At 45.5% G+C, this 22,674-nt stretch overlaps 1 protein-coding gene and 1 non-coding gene across 2 annotated transcripts in view; both read left to right on the forward strand.

The window, feature by feature from the left end:
• The first annotated feature begins 4,183 nt into the window (after nt 1-4,183).
• Nucleotides 4,184-22,674, forward strand: part of LOC126029983 (zinc finger protein 239-like) — a 68,014-nt gene continuing 49,523 nt past the window's right edge. The window contains exons 1-2 of the mRNA XM_049788202.1: nt 4,184-4,307; nt 8,370-8,788. Coding sequence (XP_049644159.1) covers nt 4,184-4,307; nt 8,370-8,788 — 543 coding nt within the window. The remainder of the gene's footprint in view (nt 4,308-8,369; nt 8,789-22,674) is intronic.
• Nucleotides 17,179-17,313, forward strand: LOC126031987 (small nucleolar RNA SNORA51). The gene has a single exon (XR_007503790.1). It is a non-coding gene; the product is annotated as a small nucleolar RNA SNORA51 (small nucleolar RNA).

Consider the following 22,674-nt stretch of genomic DNA (forward strand, 5'->3'; position numbering starts at 1 on the left):
TGCCAACACTACAGAATGACAGGGGCCGAGGGAGGCTGAACCCGGGTCGAGCAAACTCAGGCAGGAGTTTCAGAAACGACAGAAAAGACCCGACCGACCGAGCCGGTGCCGGTGGGGTTGGGGGGCTCCAGACTTGGGGGACCAGGCTGAAGGAATCTGCGGGGACTCTGCCCCTTTCGCTCTCCCCGGGGGATCCAGGACTTGGGCTTCGGGAAAGTCGAGCCTGGATAGCGAGGGGGGCGACCAGGGTCCGAAGCAGGCACCCCACAGGGGCCAGAAGGAGTGACCCCTGAGTGCAGAGTCAGGATTGAGTCCTCAAACATCAAGGAGAGAAGCAAGAGTCCTTTCCCTAGACAGAGCTGAGGCTTCTCCCAAGACAGAACTCACCCCAATAACAGGGAAAGTTTGGAAACCTGAAAGTCCCAGGTCAAACGGGAGACGCTGCCACCATGTCCCCAGGCTGCAAGTGTTCGGTTCCCAGTTGGCTTCTCTAGGGTTTTTCCTACCTGCCCCCGCTGAAGCTTTGCGCCTGGTTTAGTTCTGTTTGTGGGGCGATTGCCTGGGGCGAGTTGGGGAGGTGTTGGGCTTTGCTAGTCCTCTTCCAGGCTGGAGCCTCTCCGGTGGGTGGGTCCAGCCTTTACTGGAAAAGGTTTTAAGTCTTCAACCGCATCTCTGGGTTTCATGCATCTCAAGACTTCGTTCCTATTAGGGGTCCCTACCCTGCCTCTTTGCTCCAAATCTAGAGACGAAATTTTGTTTTTGTTTGGTTTTTGGGCCACACCTGGCGGTGCTCAGGGGTTACTCCTGGCTGTCTGCTCAGAAATAGCTCCTGGCAGGCACGGGGGACCATATGGGACACCGGGATTCGAACCAACCACCTTTGGTCCTGGATCGGCAGCTTGCAAGGCAAACACCGCTGTGCTATCTCTCCGGGCCCTAGAGACGAAATTTTAGTAGCTGGGTACGTTGAGGCATGCAGACACAGTGAAACCACCACCACACTCTAACGTGGGGGCTCAGAGATAGCACAGCAGTAGGGCTTTTGCCTTGCACGCAGCCAACCCAGGACTTGATGGTGGTTTAATTCCTGGTATCCCATAAGGTCCCGCGAGCTTGTCAGGAGCGATTTCTGTGCTCTGAGCGAGGAATAACCCCTGAATGCTGCCAGTTGTGACCCCCTTCACCCAAAATCCCCCATGTGAAGCTCAGGAGTTATTTCCTGGCTGTGTTCTCAGAATCTCTCCTGGCGTCCTATGGGGTGTTGAGGATCTAAAAGGGTCAACTTTGTTTACTTCAAATGCCCTGCCCTTGTGCTTTCACTCTCCCCCCACCCTGGTGGGAGGGGGTTGCCTTTTTGTTCCTTTGTTTTTGGGTCACACCCAGCAGCACTCAGTTTCCTCCTGGCTCTAGGCTCTGAAATTCCACCTGGGAGGCTCAGGGGATCATATGGGATGCTGGGATTCGAACCACCGACCTTCTGCATGCAAGGCAAATGCCTTACCTCCATGCTATCTTTCCGCCCTCCCCCCTTTTTCTTTTTTTTTTTTTTTGGCTTGATTTTGTACCTTACCCATCTTTGCTGAGGGCTGACACCTGGCTCTTGCTGAACCCTATGGGATACAAAGATCGAACCCAAGATGCCTGTTTGTAAGGCAAAAGCCCTCCCAGTGTACTATTGCTTTAGACCTGGAACATGTATTCCTGAGCATGGTGGGTGTGAGTACTGAGGAATCAAGTGTGCTGATTAGAATTCTTATAAAGCAGGAACTATGGAGTCCCAGGCCAGCAGGAAGGAGTTGCTGCCCTTTTTATGTTCAACGGGGCCCTGAGGTGACCTGGTCTGGATGTATCCCATGTCACCACTTGACAGACAAGACTGCAGAAGAGGGTTTTTAAACACTGAGTCCCTGTGCATTGTCACTTCTGGGTTACGTGCTGGAGCGACGCTGCTGCCTGCCTGGAGGAGGCGCTGGTGTTGGGGGGGGGGTCCTTCCCCAGATCCCAGTCCTGGGCTCCCAGGGCTGTGTGGGGCTCAGGGAGGATTCAGGGTTCAGGGCTGCAGTTTCCTCCGTGTAGATCTGAAACTGCTTCTATATCTCTAGGAGAGGAAGGAGCTTCTGACGATGTCTCCCCATTGGGCCTGAGCTGGTGCCTGGTGGTGTGGCCCTGAAGGCCCACTAGGGCCTTTCCACCCCAGTACAGCACTGTGTCTTCTTGGCAGGGAGTTGGAGCTTTTTGGAGCTCTTTGAAGCTCATGGATGTGACTTTTCTCCAGGGCTTCTGCAAAGCGCTTTGTGCTATTCTTCAGAGATAATCCAGGAGGAAGGGAATGGGGCCACACCATGTCACATCCTGCCCCCAGGTTGTAGGCGAGTGTGGACTCAGAGAGGCACAGGGTGGGTGGACAGGAGAATGCAGACCCAATGGGAGGGGACCCCAAGAAGGAATCCTGAGTGGTGGATGTGGTCCCTGCAGGAATAAGAGAGTCAGGTATTTAAGATCGTGTTTGTTATGTTTAGTTGGTGGGCCCTAGCTATTGGTGCTCTGGACCTACCCATTGCTCTGTGCTCTTGGGATTCCCCTGGTAGGTCTCAGACCCAATGGAATGCTGAATTGTAGGGTTGAGCTCCTGATAATAGGGACCTGATATTGGTGAGAAATGAGCCCTTAATCTCAGGATTTTTCCCATGAAGCTTCATTCCCACCTCATCTGAGGAAAAGCTCTTTCATCATTCTGCCAAATCTTGCCTTCTCCCTGCAGCCACAATTCGCTCAGTAAACCAGTTCTGTTGGGGACTGTTTGGAATAATTAAAAAGCCCTCTCACTAATCAAAATGGAGTTTCTGAAAGTCTGAGCCAAAGTGCTTAAGTGACAAGCTGCATGCAAGTAGATGTGGCCTTTTTGCCCTTGGACCCAAAGAAATAGAAATAGCCTAGAGCTAGGGAGTCACTAGGCTCCAAGATGTCCTTGTAAAGATCAAAAGGCCCAAGCTGAGATTAGATTTTGTATTTTGTTGCTCAAAGATAATGTGGATCTCTTGTCTGATGATAATCTTATTAACCTTGGAAAATCAAGATGTTCCCATGGAAAGTTTCAGCCATTCCTATTGCGCCTTGCCCCTACTCTCTTTGTTTTGCATTGTCTATAAAAGGTTTATTTTTCCCTTTATTAAATGGACTCCTGATCGGAACCCTTCGTCTCGAGTCTCTTTATTTCCCAGTCCCTCCCGGAGAGATAGCATGGAGGTAAGGCGTTTGCCTTTCATGCAGGAGGTCATCGGTTCGAATCCCGGCGCCCCATATGGTCCCCTGTGCCTGCCAGGAGCAATTTCTGAGCCTGGAGCCAGGAATAACCCCTGAGCACTGCCAGGTGTGACCCAAAAACCAAAAAAAAAAAAAAAAAAAAAAAAAGGTTTATTTTTCCCTTTATTAAATGGACTCCTGATCGGAACCCTTCGTCTCGAGTCTCTTTATTTCCCAGTCCCTCTTCTATTTCAGGCCGGATTCTTCTTCGAGAACTGCGAATTACTGACGTGGTCCCCAGCTTTACCCGCTGGTCAGGGTCCCTGGTGGACCACACAGTTCCACTTTCCAAGCCTCCTCATCTGCAGTCACCTGGCTTTGTGGCTCTGAGAAAAAGTAGGGAAAGGATCTTTCTAGTAGGCATGGGAATTGAGAATCCTATCACTTCCCTGCTCCAGGAGGGATTTGTTTGGGGGTGAACCAGGAGTGCTGATTTGAACAAAGAGCTTTATATCACTCTCTGGACCTGGGTTTTCCTACATTCCTGAGTACTGAGGGTAGAAAGGGGCTTTGGTGATGGATTGGGCTTTTGTGGACTTAGCCTTGTGAGCCACACCAGAGTTGATTTCTCAGCTCCTCTGTCTCTGTTCTCAGGTGTTTACTCCTGAGAATCCTGATTAGGCTGAGTGGTGCAGAAACTGGCCCCAAGGTGTCTGTGTGTAAGGCGGCACCTCCAAGAAATTTCTAGAAATGTCCTCGATCCAGCTTCTTAAAGTAATTTCTGGGGTTCATGCCCACGGGAAGGGAATTCGATGCTGGTTCCTCCCATGGGAAGAAGGAAGAGGCCTAGTCTTTTTTGGGAAATGAGAGGTCTGGTCCTTACCCCTAGGGCCCAGAGTGCTGCTGGACCCTGATTTCTTCCTCTATGCTGGTTCAGGACATGGTGACCTTCTCCGACGTGGCTGTGAGCTTCAACTCAGAGGAGTGGCCGTTCCTGGATGTCTCTCAGAGGAAGCTCTACAGAGATGTGATGCTTGAGACCTACCAGCACCTGTTGGCCACAGGTGAGATCTGCCGGGGGAACCTGTGTGGGCCACACCTGTGGGTGTTTCCTGGGAATAGACCAGTGATCTGGATTCAACTGGGAGTGAATCTACTCTAGGACAAGCTTCTTCTGTGGGTCTAACTGCCTAGTTCCTAACTTTATTGCTTACATGAGTCCAACTTTGTATTTTTGTGTCATTTTATAGTCCTGAGAGATGGTATATTGTGTTGTATGTTTGCTCTCCGGGCTCCACATTGGTATTACTTTTTCAGATATTCTTGGGCCTTGGCGGTGCTTGAATTTACTCCTGGCTCTGCACTCCTGGTGGGTTCAGAAAGCTACAGAGAATGTTGAGATCAGATGCACATTCTTCCAGTGCAAGGCCAGTGCTGTGGTATTGCTTCTCCACTATATTATGTGGCCTCTTTCATTTAAACCTGGTCTTGGGCCACAGCAATAGCACTCTTGTGAGGGCATGTGCATTCCTCACAACTGATACAACCCAGGTTCAATATCTGGTTTCCTATATGGTGCCAATAATTGTCTGGAGTATTTTTCATTGCACAGCCATGAGTGCATTAATGAATTAATATGGTATCACCTGTGATAACCAATGTAGATATGGAGAACAGAAATTCTGCTTTTCGTGTCTTCCATAATTTTGCCATTTTCACTAGGGACCCAGAGTCATACATAGGGGTGTGCTATTCTCTTTCCTCTCTCTAACCCATGAATTGTTTCTCTGGGACAGGGCATGGTGGGGTGAAGCCTGCGTTGATCTCCTGTTTGGAAGGTAAGTCCTGGGAGGCTTCAGGGAGTGGTGCTTGCAGGTGAGTGTTGAAAGTGACCTTTTGGTTTATGCACTTAGGCGGGTGTGGAGCCGGGTGGCATGTATGAAATTGGGTGCTGGGTATTGGGTGTCATATTCCCAAATCTGTGTGTGGTGCCTCCACAGTTCCATTCACTACCCTTGATGACGAGTCCAAGAATGTTTGGGAGCTTAGTTGTTTCGACTATGCTCTTTGTGGTTTACTGTCTGGGTGTTTATAACAGAGCCTGAGATTTCTGAGCCTTTATCTCCCCCATTCTTTCATTTAGCCTAGCTGCACAACCCCATGGCTGTATGCTCCCCCTTTCTTATCTATCTCCACTTACCATTTTCCTTGCGTAATTACTGGGTTTTTTGAGATTATAAGAAGGCTTTTTAAATTTTTTTCCTCTTTTAATTCATTTTTGTTTGAGGCCCATTTGAGTGGTGCTCAAGACTTTCTTTTGCACCTCTACTTCAAGAATCACTCCTGTTGAATTCTGGGGCCTTATATGAAGCTGGGGACTTAAAAGGCCCACCACTCAGTACTAAATGCTCCCTTGAGGCTGGAGATATAGCATGGAGTTAGGGCGTTTGCCTTGCATGCAGAAACACGGTGGTTAGAATCCTGGCATACCAAATGGTTCCCCCAACCCGACATAAATGTTTTCTGAACATGGAGCCAGGAGTATCCCCCGAGTGCTGCCTGGTGTGATGCAAAACCCAAAACCCAAAACCAGAAAAAGAATTAAATGCTCCCCACTGTAATATGGCTCTGGACAATATTTGTATTTAGAATTTTTTTTGGTTTTGTTCTAGGACCATCCAAAAGGCTCTGTACTCAGGAATTACTTTTGCAGTGCTTGGGGAGTGGGAAGTACATGCGATGCAGGGAATCGAATTTGAGTCAGCCATGTTCAAGGCAAAAACCTTCACTGCTGTATTCTGTCTTGCTTTCTTAATTTTTCTAACTAGAAATAAATCTTTCAGTTCAATGGTTTAACATTGATGAATGAGCACATCACAGAGCTAAGTTGAATTTTGTCATGCTCCTCACCACAAACCTCCCTATCTATCCTTGCCTTTAGGTTGATTTAGTACCTAAAAACAGCATGTACCCACTTTACTATGTGGCCTCATTCAGCCTTGCTTCATTTAACGAATTCTTATATTGCATGTTTGGTTTGATTTCAGAGTGCAGAATAGATGTTGAGGATGTGACATTTCAGCAATTGGCCTTTGGACTGGGATCTCCAAATAGGAGTGAGATGGTAAGATTTGCAAGTTCTTTTTTTTTTTTTTTTTTTTTTTTTTTTTGCTTTTGGGTCCCACCTGGCAGTGCTCAGGGTTACTCCTGGCTGTCTGCTCAGAAATAGCTCCTGGCAGGCACGGGGGACCATATCCGGGATTCAAACCAACCACCTTAGGTCCTGGATCGGCTGCATGCAAGGCAAATGCCGCTATGCTATCTCTCTGGGCCCAAGATTTGCAAGTTCTAATCAATATTATTATTGTGGTCAGTGCTGTCAGCTCATAGTATTTCTAAATTGGGGCTCTGGGTTCTATCCACATCACTGCTTTCTGATCTTTGTACTGCTGGGTGTGTAGAAAGCCCGTGCTGGGAGAAGTTGCCTGTTCCATTCACCTGAGGGCTAATGTTAATTCAATAATTTTTCCAACCTAAAGAAATTCATAGTATTTTTCACACCAAAGAGAGGCTATTCGTGGGTAGACTGAAAAAGAAATCTTTCTATTTTCATTTGATAAAATGTAATCTTGAGTTGTTTCAACTCACTTCTCAACTAGATCCATATAGTTTCTAAGAGTAGGAAGGACCCTTTTTTGTTTTGCCATGGAAAACATGCCATGCCATGGTTGTCATCCCCGCCATTATATATGGGCCACTGTTCACACATCTATGAATAAACATTGAGTACCACCTGATAGTGTCTCTCCAAAAGTAAATAAAATGAAATGCATAAGAAAAAACACATGGAAGTTTGAGAGGAATATACTTAAATTGAGGTATATATATATTATATATATATTTTGTGGGGGTTTCACATTCTTATGTGTATACTTAAGAGTCATTGTGGCATGTTCAGGGACCATACTAATTCTGGATACTGAAGTTCAGTTGTCAGTGTGAAAGACTAGTTCCTTTCTGCTGTTCATACGCTTGGATCCTACTCATATACATTTTTTATCTTTGTTTTATTCATTTTTTGGCCACACCCAGTGGCTCTCAACGTTTACTTCTGGCTCTGTGCTTACATTACTACTAGCAGAATCTGGGGTCCATATGTGATGCCAGGGATTGAATCCAGTGAACACAGAACCCCCACCAAGAGGGCCTACGTAATGGGGACCTGGTAATTGCTCACTTAGAGTCACCTTTTTTTTTTTTTGTCTCTCTGTTCTGGCTGTTACCTAACTAAGGACATTTCTTTAGCTGATGTCAGCATGTGTCCATAGACATTCACATTGTTGGAAATTGTGTTTCTGTGATGGAAATGCCCATGCCTGGCTGGATTTGTCAAAGGAGAGAGAAGCAATAGGACTAACCATCTGATATTCCACAGGGAAGAAACAAGTCCCCCTGGGATGGGGTTGATTCTGTGATATTGGACACAGCCTGGAGACAACTGCCCTGCCCACACCCCAATGGGAGTGAGGATTCTGGGGACGTCTGTTCTGGAATGGGACAGAGTGAAGAGAGCGTCATGGCTGCAGCACCACCATCCACTGGGCATAGCATGCTCAAATTTGCTTCACCCAATTTCTGGACAGACACCCCCAGAGTGGGGCCTCTTTGGGCTGAGCGAACATCAGTGTTTGCTCCAAGCCCCTCAGAGCGACAGACTCACAACCAGATTTTCCATGGAGTGACACCACCTGAGTGTAAGCAGTGTGGGGGTACCTTCCCTTGTGCTCGGCACCATGATGTGCCTTTGAAAACCCCCAGTTCACAGGATCCCTCTAATTCTCAGCAAAGTGGACATGCTCAGGGTCAACTCTCACAGCCTTGTGACTCTAAGGAAGTTAGTAAACAAAAGAAACATCATGTATGTCCCGAATGTGGGAAGGCCTTCCGAAACCGTTCAGAAATTAGAGTGCATATGAATACTCATACTGGAGAGAAGCCTTACAGATGTAAGGAGTGTGGGAAGGCCTTCTCTCAGTATTCATACCTTATTTGCCACTTCATGAGTCATACTAAAGAGAAAACTCATGTATGTGATGATTGTGGGAAGGCCTTCAAATTCTTCCCAGACCTTAGGAAACATAGAAAAAGTCATAGTGGAGAGAAACCTTATGCATGTGAGGAGTGTGGGAAGACCTTCCCTATTGCCTCAAGCCTTATTAGACACTTGCGAAGCCATACTGGTGAGAAACCCTACATATGTAAGGAATGTGGGAAAGCCTTCAGTCGATCTTCATGTCTTACAGTCCACTGGAAAATTCATACAGGAGAGAAACCATATACATGTCAGGAGTGTGGGAAGGCCTTCAGTCAGTCCTCAAACCTTTCTGAGCACAAGAGAATTCATACAGGAGAGAAGCCTTATTCCTGTGAGGAGTGTGGGAAGGCCTTCACTAGATCCTCATCCCTTTCTGGGCACAAGAGAATTCATACAGGAGAGAAGCCTTATTCCTGTGAGGAGTGTGGGAAGGCCTTCACTACATCCTCAGCCCTTTCTGCACACAAGAGAATTCATGTAGGAAAGAAGCCTGAGTGATGTCAGTAGCGTGGGAAGGCTTTTGCTCATAATTGAGCCAGCTTGCAGCCTCAGTTTATTCGCGGGTCGTGGAAAGGGCCTACACCTGTGAAGAGAATGGGAGAGAAAGGGGGACCACCAAGGCAAAAATTTTGATCAAGGTAGCATTTATTTTCAGAACTAACAAAGCTTATATAGTAAGAAATCACAAAGGGAGGGTCACGTGTGCAATGCTTTACATTCTTTCCAAATGTTAGCCCGTACCTAGCACAATCTTAACAGCTCCTGTGTTGAAGTTGTCCAGAACATCTCATTAGGGAGTATCTAGATGCCATCAGCGAATTTCTCAGGCTTGCAATTAGTGGTCTGCATTGATTCATGGCCATCTGACATGTATTCAAGTTACAGTTCACTAGAGGACAGGTTTGCAGCATAATGGCTGCTGTAGTCTAAAATGGCTGTGCTCATGTCAAGCTTCTGCAAGGAAGCACTGGCTCCCAACACATAATCATAAGAAAATTCATTCTGGAGAGACACATTATGTGCCTAAAGATTGTGGGAAGGCCTTCATTCCTATTAGAATGTTTTCAGAGATATGAAAATGAAAACTGGATGTTCTGAGCAATCAACATGGTGAGCATTGTCCATGTACACCACTGCCCAAGTTTTATCTCTGGCATCCTAAAGGATTGCCAAAGCTCATCAGGAGGGATTCCTCAGTACAGAGCCAGGAGTAGTCTTTTGCAGGACAGGTTTTGTACCCTCCCCTCCCCGACAATAAAGGATTTTAAACTGGAGGGTATTCTTGTCGTATGTGGCGAATATGGGAAGCATTGCTTACTTTGAAATATTTCCTCTGCATTCAAAACATGTATACTTGGAGCCAGTGTGATAGTATAGTGAGTAGGGCATTTGCATTGTATATAAGCGACCTGGGCTGATTCCCCCGCATCCCAAATGGTCACCCAAGTCTGCCAGGAGTAATATCTGCATGCAGAGAAAGGGGTATTGCCTGAGTATCATCTAGTGTGGCCTAAGTACCAAAATAAATACATACTAGAGAGAAACCTATATAAAAGAAGGGTGGCAAGGCCTTTACTAAACACATAATGTATCTATATGAGATTTTTTACTGGACAGACTTATTCAAAACCTTCAGATTTTCTTTTTTTGTTTTTGTTTTTGTTTTTGGGCCACACCCGTGACGCTCAGGGATTTCTCCTGGCTATGCGCTCAGAAGTCATTCCTGGCTTGGGGGACCATATGGGACACCGGGGGATCGAACCGTGGTCCATCCAAGGCTAGCGCAGGCAAGGCAGGCACCTTACCTCTAGCGCCACTGCCCGGCCCCCTTCAGATTTTCTTTTCATAACTTAGTCAACATAGGAAAAGTCATGACTAAGAAATATTATAAATAATGCTTTTGGAAAGGCCTTCACTTTATCCTTAACATTTATGTAGATCAAATCTTTCATTCTGCAGTGTTTGTGGTATGTGGGAATTTATTCAGTTTCTTCAACTATTAGACATAGCATGGATCTACAGAAAAGAAACCTTATTTGTGTAAGGAATGAAGGAAGACCTTTACTTGATTCCCAGCCCTTACTATGTAAAGGAATTTCATATTTGACAGACCTGTAAGAAATGTGGGAATGAAATTGTTCAATCCTTAAGCTTGACTTGTACGTAAGAACATTCATACTTGTCAGAGCAAGAGTCCAGTTGGGTGTTTGCTTTGCATATGACTAATAGACTTAGATGTGTAGCATCCCACTCGGTCCCTCATACACCACCTGAGTACAGAGCCAAGAGTAACTCCTGAGCATTGTCAACTGGGCAAAAGCAAATCTACTGGAGGGAAACCTTAGTACATATGGAAGGAATGTGGGGAGGCTTTTGCTCTAGGTACAGATCTTAACAGTTATGGCAGAATTCACATTGCTGTGAAGTCCCACAAGTTGGAGTAGGAGGAAGCCTTGGACACTTGCTCAGCACTCAAAAATCACAGGAGATTCAATGATGTGGGAAGCTCTCCTTGCAGTCCCATCTAATTTGAAGTTCATTTTCACCTGCGGTTGCATGAGAGCAACTCCAAGGTCACAATAGTGCCCCTGAATGAAACAAAGATATCTTTCACATCTGGGGCAGCAAAAATACAGCCTCTGGAAGTGCTGGTGCTGGCACCATTGGAATTGTTCCATGGCCTCAGCAGGAAAGTGGCTGACACAGGGATGATCGCCTTGGTTACAACCTGGCCATTATCCCAGCCTTTGAAACTCCCTGGTGTGCTAATGGAAAGAAGGGGCCTAGGTGATGGGCAGGCAGATTGGGGATTGCGAACCAAATAAAGCAAAAATAGTCCAAGCATCAGGGCTCTCGGGTCTAGTCACCATCATCCTTTGCTCCAACTGTGGGTCCTGTGCCTGGATTGCTTCCAGGGAGTCTATGTGGTGAGCAGCACATGTGCTCTGTGCGTGCTTTCTCCTCAACCCCTGCAGTGTTCAGAGGTTACTCCTGTCTCTTCTGTTTAACATAATCCTTCGACAGTGTTCTGTGAAGTCTATGGGATGCTGGGGATCAGATCAGATTTGACTTCCTGATAGGCACATGCTCTCCCAACTGTCCAGTTTTTCTGACCTCTGCATGGGGTCCTTTGAAATGGGAAAAACTGCATAATCCCATTTCTCAGGTCTTCCTGCATTTGAGAGAGCTCAGTGCAGAGAAACCCTTGAACTAAGAAAAGGAATGCAGGGAAGGACTTTTGTGGATCCTCAAATTTCCCTCCACAGAGAATCTGACTCTAAAAAGTTTCTTTACTGTGTAGTGAGGCACCTTTTCACTGCTGAAGACTACCTCCTGGTTCAACACCTGGTATACGCTCCCTGGGGTACCCCTGAAAACTTAGGGGTGCTGAGGATAGAGGGGTTTATGTTTCATGCCAGTACAGTATCTTCTACAAGTGGTCTTTTTCATTATTGGCCTAACCATTATTGGCAATACTTGAATTTACTCCTCTCTCTGCACTCTATGATGACTCCTAGTGGTGCCCAGAAAAACTACAGATGATGCTGAGATCAGCTGCACGTTTGTCAAGAGCATGGACAGCACTGTTCTGTTGCTTTCCAGCTGTATTATACATTCCCTCTATTGGACACTTTTATTGAAAATTGGTCTTGGCCATAGTGATAGTACAGAGTGGAGGGCATTTGCCTCGCACCTGGCTGTCCTTGGTTCAATTTCCGGCATCCCATATGGTCTCCCAGCCCACTAAAACTATTTGTTGTGCAAAGAGCCAGAAATGCTCCTGAGTATATGGTGTGGCCCCCAATATAAAATTAGTCTTACCTGGGGCCGGCGAGGTGGCGCTAGAGGCAAGGTGTCTGCCTTGCAAGCGCTAGCCAAGGAAAGGACCACGGTTCGATCCCCCGGCATCCCATATGGTCCCCCCAAGCCAGGGGCAATTTCTGAGCGCTTAGCCAGGAATAACCCCTGAGCATCAAACGGGTGTGGCCCGAAAAAACAAAAAAAAAATCTTAAAAAAAATTAGTCTTACCTGTGCAATAACCAACATGTATATGGAGAGACTGATGTCCCCATCTCTGCTGCAAACACATGAATAGTGCCTCTGGGCAGGGCATTCTGAGTGAAGCCTGTGGTGATCTGGTTGGAAGGAGCCCAGGGAAAGCTGCAGATGCGTGTGGAAAGAGCCCCCCAAACTCAATCTTGGGATGTGTGTGTGTGTGTTTGTGTAGCCTGGTGGATGCTGGTATGTGATGTCATGTTCCCTGACATTGAGTGCCCGGCTTCTCATGCTTTTGTGCACTGCCCTTGATTCTGAGTCCTAATATGATAGGGAGGTTTGCTGTCTGTCTTAGCTTTGCTCCTTGTGGTTTCCCATCTGTGGGTATTTAGAGCAGAGCCTGGGATTCTGAGCCTTCAGCCCTTGCCCTCTACCTGTGCTTTTAGCCTGGGTGCACAGTCCTCAGTTAGGGTTCCTTTCTCAGTGCAAGATTGATGGATGCCCTTCTTCCCTGACTATCTTCGCTTGCCCTTTTCTCTGGCTTATTAATGGATTTTTGAGACTTTCAATGCCTTTTTTAAAATTTGTTTTAAAGGCCTTTCTCTTGGTCCTGTGCTTCAAGAATCACTCCTGGTGCTCTCAAGGACCAATTGTGAAGCTGCAGATCAAAACGGTCACCATGTAGAATAAAGTCCAACATTCCCCGTAACTTGGTTCAAACATGAAATCTATACAGAGATACTCTTCTACCAGTATTGTTATAAAATAGTTCTCAAAGGGAGAAAATCGACCAATCAAATAACAAAACCAGTGGGCAAAATTTTCACAATATGAGGATGTTAGAAAAGAGTTATAGATGCTAAGGGAATACATCTGAGATATACAAAGGAGATACACGTGTCCCTTTTATGTTATAGAAATAGTCAAGAGGGAGGGTATTATTTCTGAGACACCACTTTGGTCTGTGATTTGGACAAGCGAAGAGCACATGGAGCCATGTCCTCCCCGTGTTTCCTGCTGAAGCTTCCATCTCCCAGAGAGGCATTTGCTTCCTAATTGCTGGAAGTCAGAAGTTCACCACTCCCCTCCCAGCCCCTTACAGGAACGAAGAAGCCTGGAGTCTCCTTTAAATTGCTCCTCGCCGGGGCTGGAGAGATAGCATGGAGGTAAGACGTTTGCCTTTCATGCAGGAGGTCATCGGTTCAAATCCCAGCATCCCATATGGTCCCCCGTGCCTGCCAGGAGCAATTTCTGAGCCTGGAGCCAGGAATAACCCCTGAGCACTGCCGGGTGTGACCCAAAAACCACAAAAAAAAAAAAAAAAAAAAAAAAAAAAAAAAAATTGCTCCTCGCCGGAACCTACTTGCTGGGACCCTGAGCAGGTGTCCGGGAATAACCAAGGGGACCAGGAGGAAAGAGAGAGAAGGCTGTGGGGGGCAGCCAAGCCTGCATCTTCCCCTTAGCTTGGCCAAAAAGCCTACAGCATGGAGCCAAGCCATCCATGTGTTGTCTGTTGAAGCTTCAGACTCCATCCAAAATATTACTGTGAAAGATATGTAATCCACCTTGGACAAAACAAAAATCATTAGTACAGAAAAATGGTTAAATGTGGGGTAATAGAAGGTGGGAGTGAGGGAGTAAAGTAATAAAACGAGCTCCTGGGCGGCTTTCAGATTATGACAGATTAAACACAATGATATCCAAATATTTGTCAATATGTCAATGCACAGGTTTAGTAAGGAAACTTCCCTGGGACTTCCTGAAGCCATAAACTATTGTGCTGCCATTCCCACCTCACTGGCTTGCCCAGGCATGTGGCCCAGGGAAAGCCCTGTAGTTCCGGAGGAAGGAGGTAGAGGGGTGCTGGGGTGACCAATGTCCCACACCCCTTCCTAGGCCTGATTAGAGAGGCCTTTGACATGGCGGAGGGCTGCCAAACCTCATGCTGACAGAACCTCCCGCCCCCCAGGAAGGAAAGAGATCCGTCAAGAACTGGGAGGCCTGAAGTTCAAAGCCCCCACCCAGACCCTCCCTCTGGAGCCAGGAGGGAAATGGGGAAAGCCTAGGGTAACCAAAAAGCTCCTCCAAGGCACCCACCTCGCTGGCTTGCCCAGGCATGTGGCCCAGAGGAAGCCCTTGAGTTCCAGAGGAAGGAGGTAGAGGGGTACTGGGTGACCCATGTCCCGCACCCTTTCCTAGGCCTGATTAGAGAGGCCTTTGGCATGGTAGAGGGCTGTCAAACCCTATGCTGGCAGAACCTTCGGGCCCCCAGGAAGGAAAAACATTTTGATATTGCATTTTTGGTTCAGTTTTAGAATGCAGACCATAAGTTCAGGATTTGACATTTCAGTTAAATTAGCTTTTGGTCCGGGATCTCCAAATAGGGTAAGATGGTAAGATTTGAAAGTTCCATATCAATATTATTGTGACGCAGGAATGCAAGGATGGTTTAACATTCGTAAATCCATCAACATAATACACAATATAAACAGGAAGAAAAATAAAAATCACACGATCATATCAATAGATGCAGAGAAAACATTTGATAAGGTTCAACACCCATTCTTGATAAAAAAAAAAAGCTCTCAGCAAGATGGGAATGAAAGGAACCTTTCTCAATCTAGTCAAGGCCATCTATCACAAGCCAATATTACACAATATCACAATCGCAAATATTATCCTCAGTGGAGAGAAACTGAAAGCCTTCCCTCTAAATTCCGGTACAAGACAAGGTTGCCTCCTCTCAGCACTCCTATTTAACATAGTACTGGAAGTACTTGCTATAGCAATTAGGCAAGAAAAAGATATCAAAGGAATCCAGATAGGAAAGGAAGAAGTCAAGCTCTCACTGTTCGCAGATGACATACTATACATAGAAAACCTAAAGATTCTATCAAAAATTTTTTAGAAGCAATAGATGCATATAGCAACATAGCAGGCTATAAAATTAACACAGAAATCAATGGCCTTTTTATACACCAATAATGATAGGGAAGAAATGGATATTAAGAAAACAACCCCATTTACATTAGTCTCACACAAACTCAAATACTTTGGAGTCTATTTGACTAAGGATGTGAAGGACCTATACAAAGAAAACTATAAAACCCTGCTACAAGAAATAAGAGAAGACACATGGAAATGGAAATCCATACCCTGTTCTTGGAATAGCAGGATTAATATCATTAAGATGACAATGTTCCCCAAAGCTTTGTACAGATTTAATGCGATCCCTCTAAAGATACCCATGACATTTTTCAAAGAAGTCGATCAAACACTTCTGAAATTCATTTGGAACAACACCCATGAATGGCTAAAGCAATAGTTGGGAAAAGGAATATGGGAGGTATTACTTACCCCAACTTTAAACTGTATTACAAAGCAATAGTTATCAAAACAGCATGGTATTAGAATAAAGACAGACCCTCAGATCAGTGGAATAGGCTTGAGTACTCAGAGAATGTTCCCCAGATATACTGTCATCTAATTTTTTATAAAGGTGCAAGAAATCCTAAATGGAACAGGGAAGGCTCTTTCAATAAGTGGTGTTGGCACAACTAGCTAGCCACTTGTAAAAAAGCTAACTTAGACCTCCAGTTAACATCATGTACATAGGTAAAATCCAAATGGATTAAAGACCTAGATATCAGACCTCAAACCATAAAGTATGTAGAACAACATGTAGGTCAAACACTCCATGACATTGAGACTAAAGTTTTTTCTTTAAAGAGGACACAGTACTCTCCAAAGAAGTAAAAGCAGAAATATATGGGACTATATTAAGCTGAGAAGCTTCTGCACCTCAAAGGAAATAGTGCCCATATTACAAGAGCCACCCACTGAGTGGGAAAAACTATTCACCCTCTACTCATCAGATAAGGGATTAATATCCAAAATATACAAGGCACTGACAGAACTTTACAAAAAAATCTAACCCCATCAAAAAATGGGGAGAAGAAATGAACAGACACTTTGACAAAAAGGAAATACAAATGGCTAAAAGGGACATGAAAAAATGCTCCACATCACTAATCATCAGGGAGATGCAAATCAAAACAACTATGAGGTACCATCTCACACCACAGAGATTGGCACACATCAGAAAGAATGAGAACAAGCAGTGCTGGCGGGGATGTGGAGAGAAAGGAACTCTTATTCACTGCTGGTGGGAATGCCATCTGGTCCAACCTTTGTGGAAAGCGATATGGAGATTTCTCCAAAAGCTGGAAGTTGAACTCCCATACGATCCAGCTATACCACTCCTAGGGATATATCCTAGGAACACAAAAATACAATACAAATATCCCTTTCTCACACCTATATTCATTGCAGTGTTGTTTACAATAGCCAGACTCTGGAAACAGCCTAAATGCCCCTCAATAGATGAATGGTTAAAGAAACTATGGTACATATACACAATGGAATATTATGCAGCCATCAGAAGAGATGAAGTCATGAAATTTTCCTACATGGATGTATATGGAATCTATTATGCTGAGTGAAATAAGTCGGAGGGAGAGAGATAAACACAGAATGGTCTCACTCATCTATGGGTTTTGAGAAAAATGAAAAACATTTGTGTAATGATTCTCAGAGACAAAATAGAGGACTGGAGGGTTCAGCTCCTGATATGAAGCTCACCACAGGGATCGTTTAGTGCAGTCAAGGAAATAATTAAACTGAGAACTATATCAAAATGTGACTGAATGAGGGAAGTAGAAAGCCTGTCTAGAGTACAGGCCAGTGTGGGGTGGGAAGGAAGGACACTTGGGATTTTGGTCATGGGAATGTTGCACTGGTGAAGGATATATATATTAAAATCACACAAAAAAAGAAAAGATAAGGCCTCCCAATTCTTACCACAGGCTGTGTTCTTTACACTGACCATATAAAAAGAGGAGGTACAGTAAATGCACCCCATATACACGAACCCAGGCCCTTTGCCTGGTCTGTATTGTGAATTAATTGGGGGACAAAAAATTATTGTGATAGTGGGATAGGTCAGTGCTGCAAGCTCATGTTATTTGTATAGTAGGTCATGATAAGTAGTTCCTACCCCATCATCCCATTTATGGTTTCTGCACTGCTGGGAGAATCCAGAGCCCAGTGCTGGGAGAAGTCCCATGTAAGTTTCATCTGATTGCTAAAGTGAATTAATAATTTTCCAAAATAAAGAAAGTTATAATATTTTTCACACCAAACAGACTGATTTGTGGAGAAAATGAAAAAAATATACCATGATTTTTATTTGATATAATGTACACTTGAGTTGTTGAAACTTGATTATTTATCACCTGGATCCATATCCCTCCCAAGAATGGGAAAGACCTTGCTTCGTTTGGGGCTGTGAACCTGGGTTTTATCCCTGCCACTGTATGTGGGCCTGAGCCTGTGATTACTTTGCAGAGCAAAGTAATAATAAATAAATATTAATAAATAATAAATAAAATAAATCCTGAGCACTGCCTGGTGTGGATCTTCCAATATAAATAAAATCAAATGTATAAAAAAAGCTCAGTGATGTTTGAGAGGGATATTGAGATAATTTTCTTTGTGGGGGCATAACCTCGTGATGTTCAGGGGTGTCTTCTGGATTGCTCAAGTACCCTATGCTATGCTGGCAATCAAAACTGAGTTTGCAGAGTGCAATACTTACTCTGTCCCTAGTCATATATTTTTATTGTTTGTTTTGGGGCCTCACCAATTGGCTTTCAGGGGTTACTCCTGACTATGCACTAAGAAATTACTCCTGGAAGGCTATTGTGTCCATCTGGGATGCCGGGAAATTGAACCCAGGAAAGTAATATGCAAGGCAAGCACACTACCAATGGTGCTATCACTCAGGCCACTTACCAACAATCTTTGTTTTGTTCTGGTGTCACACAAGGCACTCAAAGATTACTCTTGGTTCTGCACTCAGAACTCCTGCCAGTGAACAATATGGATGCCAGGGATTGAACCCAGGTCAACCGCAGGCAAGTCATATGCCCTCCCTCACCAAGCCATGACTCTGGCCAATCTACTCACAAATTTTTAGTGTTAAATATGGTGTTCCTTTCAGTTGTTTGGGAGATTTTTTTCTGGACTTCACAGATGGGCCTACATGCTACACAGTATGCTTTAACCAAACTTCAACATAGATTTGTTTCATGGTTGATTAATACTGGTGTTTCAGTTTCCATGGAGGAATAGATTTACATTCCAGTGACTTTTCCTTTACTGAATGGATTAGAGATATTTTCCCAAGCCAGCACTCTCCAGATCTATAAAGTTTACTTGTCCTACTAGTTCACAAAATCAAAGAACCATTTTTGTTGGATGCCCATCTCAGAAACATTGCATTGGTGAATAGGCCAAATGCAGGGGTGACATCAGAATTAAGAAAGGAAGAGAAGGACCCAGACTGATAACTCAATGGGAATGGCATTTGCCTTCTGCGGTGCCAACCTGCATTAAATCCCCAGCATCCAACATGGTCCCTGGAGTCTACCAGGAGTATTTATACTGAGTTCAAAGCTAGGAGTAACTCCTGAGCATGGCAGGATGTTACCCAAAACCTTAAAAAAAGACATACATATCTGTAAAACAAAACAAAACAAAACAAAAAAAAACCAGGGTCTGGTCTTCACAGTCTCGAGCATTGAAATTTTCAAAAACCCATTAAAAAGCCAAAGAAAAGGCAAGGTAAGATAGTTAGGGAAGAAAGGCATCAAGATCCCTTTAAGAAGGGCACCCTAACTGAGGACTGTGCACCCAGGATAAGAGCACAAGTAGAGGGCAAGGGATGAAGGCTCAGAATCTCAGGCTCTGCTCTAAACACCCACAGATGGGAAACCACAAAGAGCAAAGCTAAGAAAGACAGCAAACCTCCAGATCATTCTAGGACTCAGAATCAAGACAGTGCACAGAAGCATGAGAAGCCGGGCACCCAATGTCAGGGACCAATACATCACATACCAGCGTCCAGATTCCATATGTATCCACCAGATACACATGATATACACACACATCCCAAGGTTGAGTTCGGAGGGCTCTTTCCACACTCATGTGCAGCCTTCCCTGGGCTCCTTCCAACCAGATCACCACAGGCTTCACTCGAATGCCCTCCCCCAGAGGCACTATTCATGGGTTTGCAACAGGGAAGGGGACATCAGCCTCATATCTGTGTGTCACTAATAAAAGTGGCCGAATCACAGAACAGATGAACCAGAGAATGTCTGCTCTCCATATACATATTGGTTATTGCACAGGTAAGCCTAATTTTATATGGGTGGCCACACCCTGTGATACTCAGGGGCATTTCTGGCTCTTCGCTCGACAAATAGTATTGGTGGGCTGGGAGACCATATGGGATGCCAGAAATTGAACCAAGGACAGTCAGTTGCAAGGCAAATGCCCTCCATGCGGTGCTATCACTGTGGCCAAGACCAATTTTAAATGAAAGTGTCCAATTGAGGGACTAGATAATACAGCAGGAAAGAAACAAAACAGTGCTGGCCATACATCTGATCTCAGCATCATCTGTCGTTTTCTGGGCACCACCAGAGTGATCATAGAGTGCAGTGAGGAGTAAACTCAAGCATCGCCAAGGATGGTGAGGCCAAGAATGAAAAAGACCATTTGTAGCAGATAGTGCACTGGCATGAAATATAAACCACTCTAATCTCAGCACCCCTAAGTTTTCAGGGGTACCCAAGGGAGCGTGTACCATTGTATTGAACCAGAAGGTAGTCTTCAGCAGTGAAAAGGTGCCTCACTATACAGTAAAGAAACTTCTTTTTGGAGTCAGATTCTCTGTGGAGGGGGAGTTGAGGATCCACTAAAGTCCTTCCCTGCATTCCTTTTCAAGTTCAGGGGTGTCTCTGCACTGAGGCTGTGGCCTCATCCCCCCCAGTCTGGAGTCTCCCAACCCCACCGGGACCAGCTCGTTTGGTTCTTGACTGCCCTTTCTAAGACTCCTGCGTGAGTTTGTTCGACCCGGGTTCTCCCTCCATCCCCCATTTAACTTCGGGGCTTGGGGCACGAACTCGCTCCCCCATGCGCAATCCAGGCCCTCGGGTCACCCCGTCCTGGTCCGCCCGTCTCCGTCTCTGGCCGCCACCCCGATTCTCCCCGGGACCCGCGCTCACCTGGCCGGGACCCTGCGGCTCCGGGCGCTCCGAACGGCGGAAACGTCCCTCCAGACGCCCCCGAGCCCGGGGATCCCCAAACCGGCTCACAAGTCCAAGGCAAAAGCGTCCAGGCCCCAGGAGTGCGTCCAAAGCGGCGGGTTGTGACGTCTCAGTCCGTCCTAAAGGGCCAGAACGCAGCCAGGCCCAGCCACTCTCTGGCCAGGCGAGGTGGATCCGAGAGTCTTGGATCAGGTGGTCCAAAGCGCTGCGGTTCTCCAAGCCCTGGAGGGATGAGAGTAGGTGACGATCAGATGGCATGAGGTGGACTGCTGCAAGTCAGCCCTGGATGGGGCTGGCTGCTGGAGGGATGGAGGATGAGGTCTTTCTCCTCCAGCTCGGATTACGCGTCTGCCACCCTATTCAGCCGGCAGTTCTGCGGTGATAACGGCTTGTAGAAAACTCACAGGGGGCCCGGAGAGATAGCACAGTGGCGGCGTTTGCCTTGCAAGCAGCTGATCCAGGACCAAAGGTGGTTGGTTCGAATCCCGGTGTCCCATATGGTGCCCCGTGCCTGCCAGGAGCTATTTCTGAGCAGACAGCCAGGAGTAACCCCTGAGCACCGCTGGGTGTGGCCCAAAAACCAAAAAAAGAAAAAAAAAAAAAAAAGAAAACTCACAGGCAGTCAGGCTTCAGGACATCTCAGCTTTATTCAGAGGACAAGGCCGAAGCCAAAAGCCCCAAATCAGCCCCTGAAAAAAGCCCCAGCCTTCCACAGACCCTTGCTTACACACACCAGAATGCAGATCAGCAGATCAGCAACATAATAATCTTATGGAAATATTTTCATATAGAACAGTGGACAGAGGTTTGTTGTTGTTGTTATTTTAATAAAAATAGCATTATCAGGGCCATCGAAGTGGCACAGCAGGGGGCGTTGCCTTCCATGCCGCCTACCCATGATTTACCATGGTTCAATTCCAGGCATCCCACCTGGTCCCCTGAGCCTCCCAAAAGTGATTTCTTTCTTTTTCCTTCAATTTTTTTTTTAGTTTTGTCACTTTATTAATATTTCTCAGCTAAAGAAAACTGATTTCAAGCTTCAGAAATAAGGTTCAGACTTCTTTGATATATTTTTACATCCTACAATATGCCATCTTAGCTCTCTTTAAGTGAAATGAATGTTTTTTTCTTTCTTCATTAATGTCTTCACTTATACAATTTGATTACAAACTTGATTATAGTTGATTATAGATTTCAGTCATAAAAAGAGCACCCCCTTCACCAATGTGACATTCCAATGCCCCAATACTCCCACCTCCTCACCCCACCTCCGCCTGTATTTGAGACAGGTTTTCTACTTCCCACATTCATTCACATTGTTATGTTATTTGTTATTTGTCTCCAATTTCACTAAACACTCTGTGGTGAGCTTCATGTCCTGAGCTTGACCTTCTAGCCCTCATCTCTATTGTCTCTAAAAATTATTACAAAAATATCTTCTTTTCCAGAAGTGATTTCTTGTTTCTTTGGTTTTTTGTTGTTGTTGTTGTATTTTTTTGCTTTGTTTTATTGTTTTGGGATCACACCGACAGCACTCAGGGTTACTCCTGGCTCTACACTCAGAAATCGCACCTGGCAGGCTCGGGAGAACATATTGGATGCCAGGATTCGAAACACCATCCTTCTGCATGCAAGGCAATGCCATACCTCCATGCTATCTCTCTGGCCCCTCCAGGAGCAATTTCCAAACCTGAGCGCATCAGGGTGTGACACTAAAGCCAAAAAAAAAAAAAGCATTCTTCTAGGGGTTTATGCAATAATAGTACAGTTGTAATCCTCACTGATGAGGTCAGACCCCAAGACGTAGAAGTCCTAGATCACGGCGAGTAGAGCTCTCCCACAAAGAAGCAGCCACCAGCCACTTCTGGAGAATAACACACTTTATTTAAGGGGAAGGTAAGATGTGAACTGTGTGTCAGGGAATCCCATAGGTGTGAGAGGGAATTAAAGCACAGTGTGTGCTCTGTGTGATTAGCTACATACAATGAGTGACAAGAGCATAATAGTACATAAGGGAAGAGGCTAAAAATGGAGTTCACCAATTGGTGGGAAGGGTGGGTCTTCTAAATGATATTTGAGATGTGTGCTTTGGCATAATCTCACCCTTGACCCCAGAGCTTAAGCAGTAGGACAGAAAAGGAACAAAATCTAAGCAGGATAGAAATTGA

Source organism: Suncus etruscus, chromosome 15 (genome assembly GCF_024139225.1).
Source record: "Suncus etruscus isolate mSunEtr1 chromosome 15, mSunEtr1.pri.cur, whole genome shotgun sequence".
NCBI lineage: Eukaryota > Metazoa > Chordata > Mammalia > Eulipotyphla > Soricidae > Suncus > Suncus etruscus.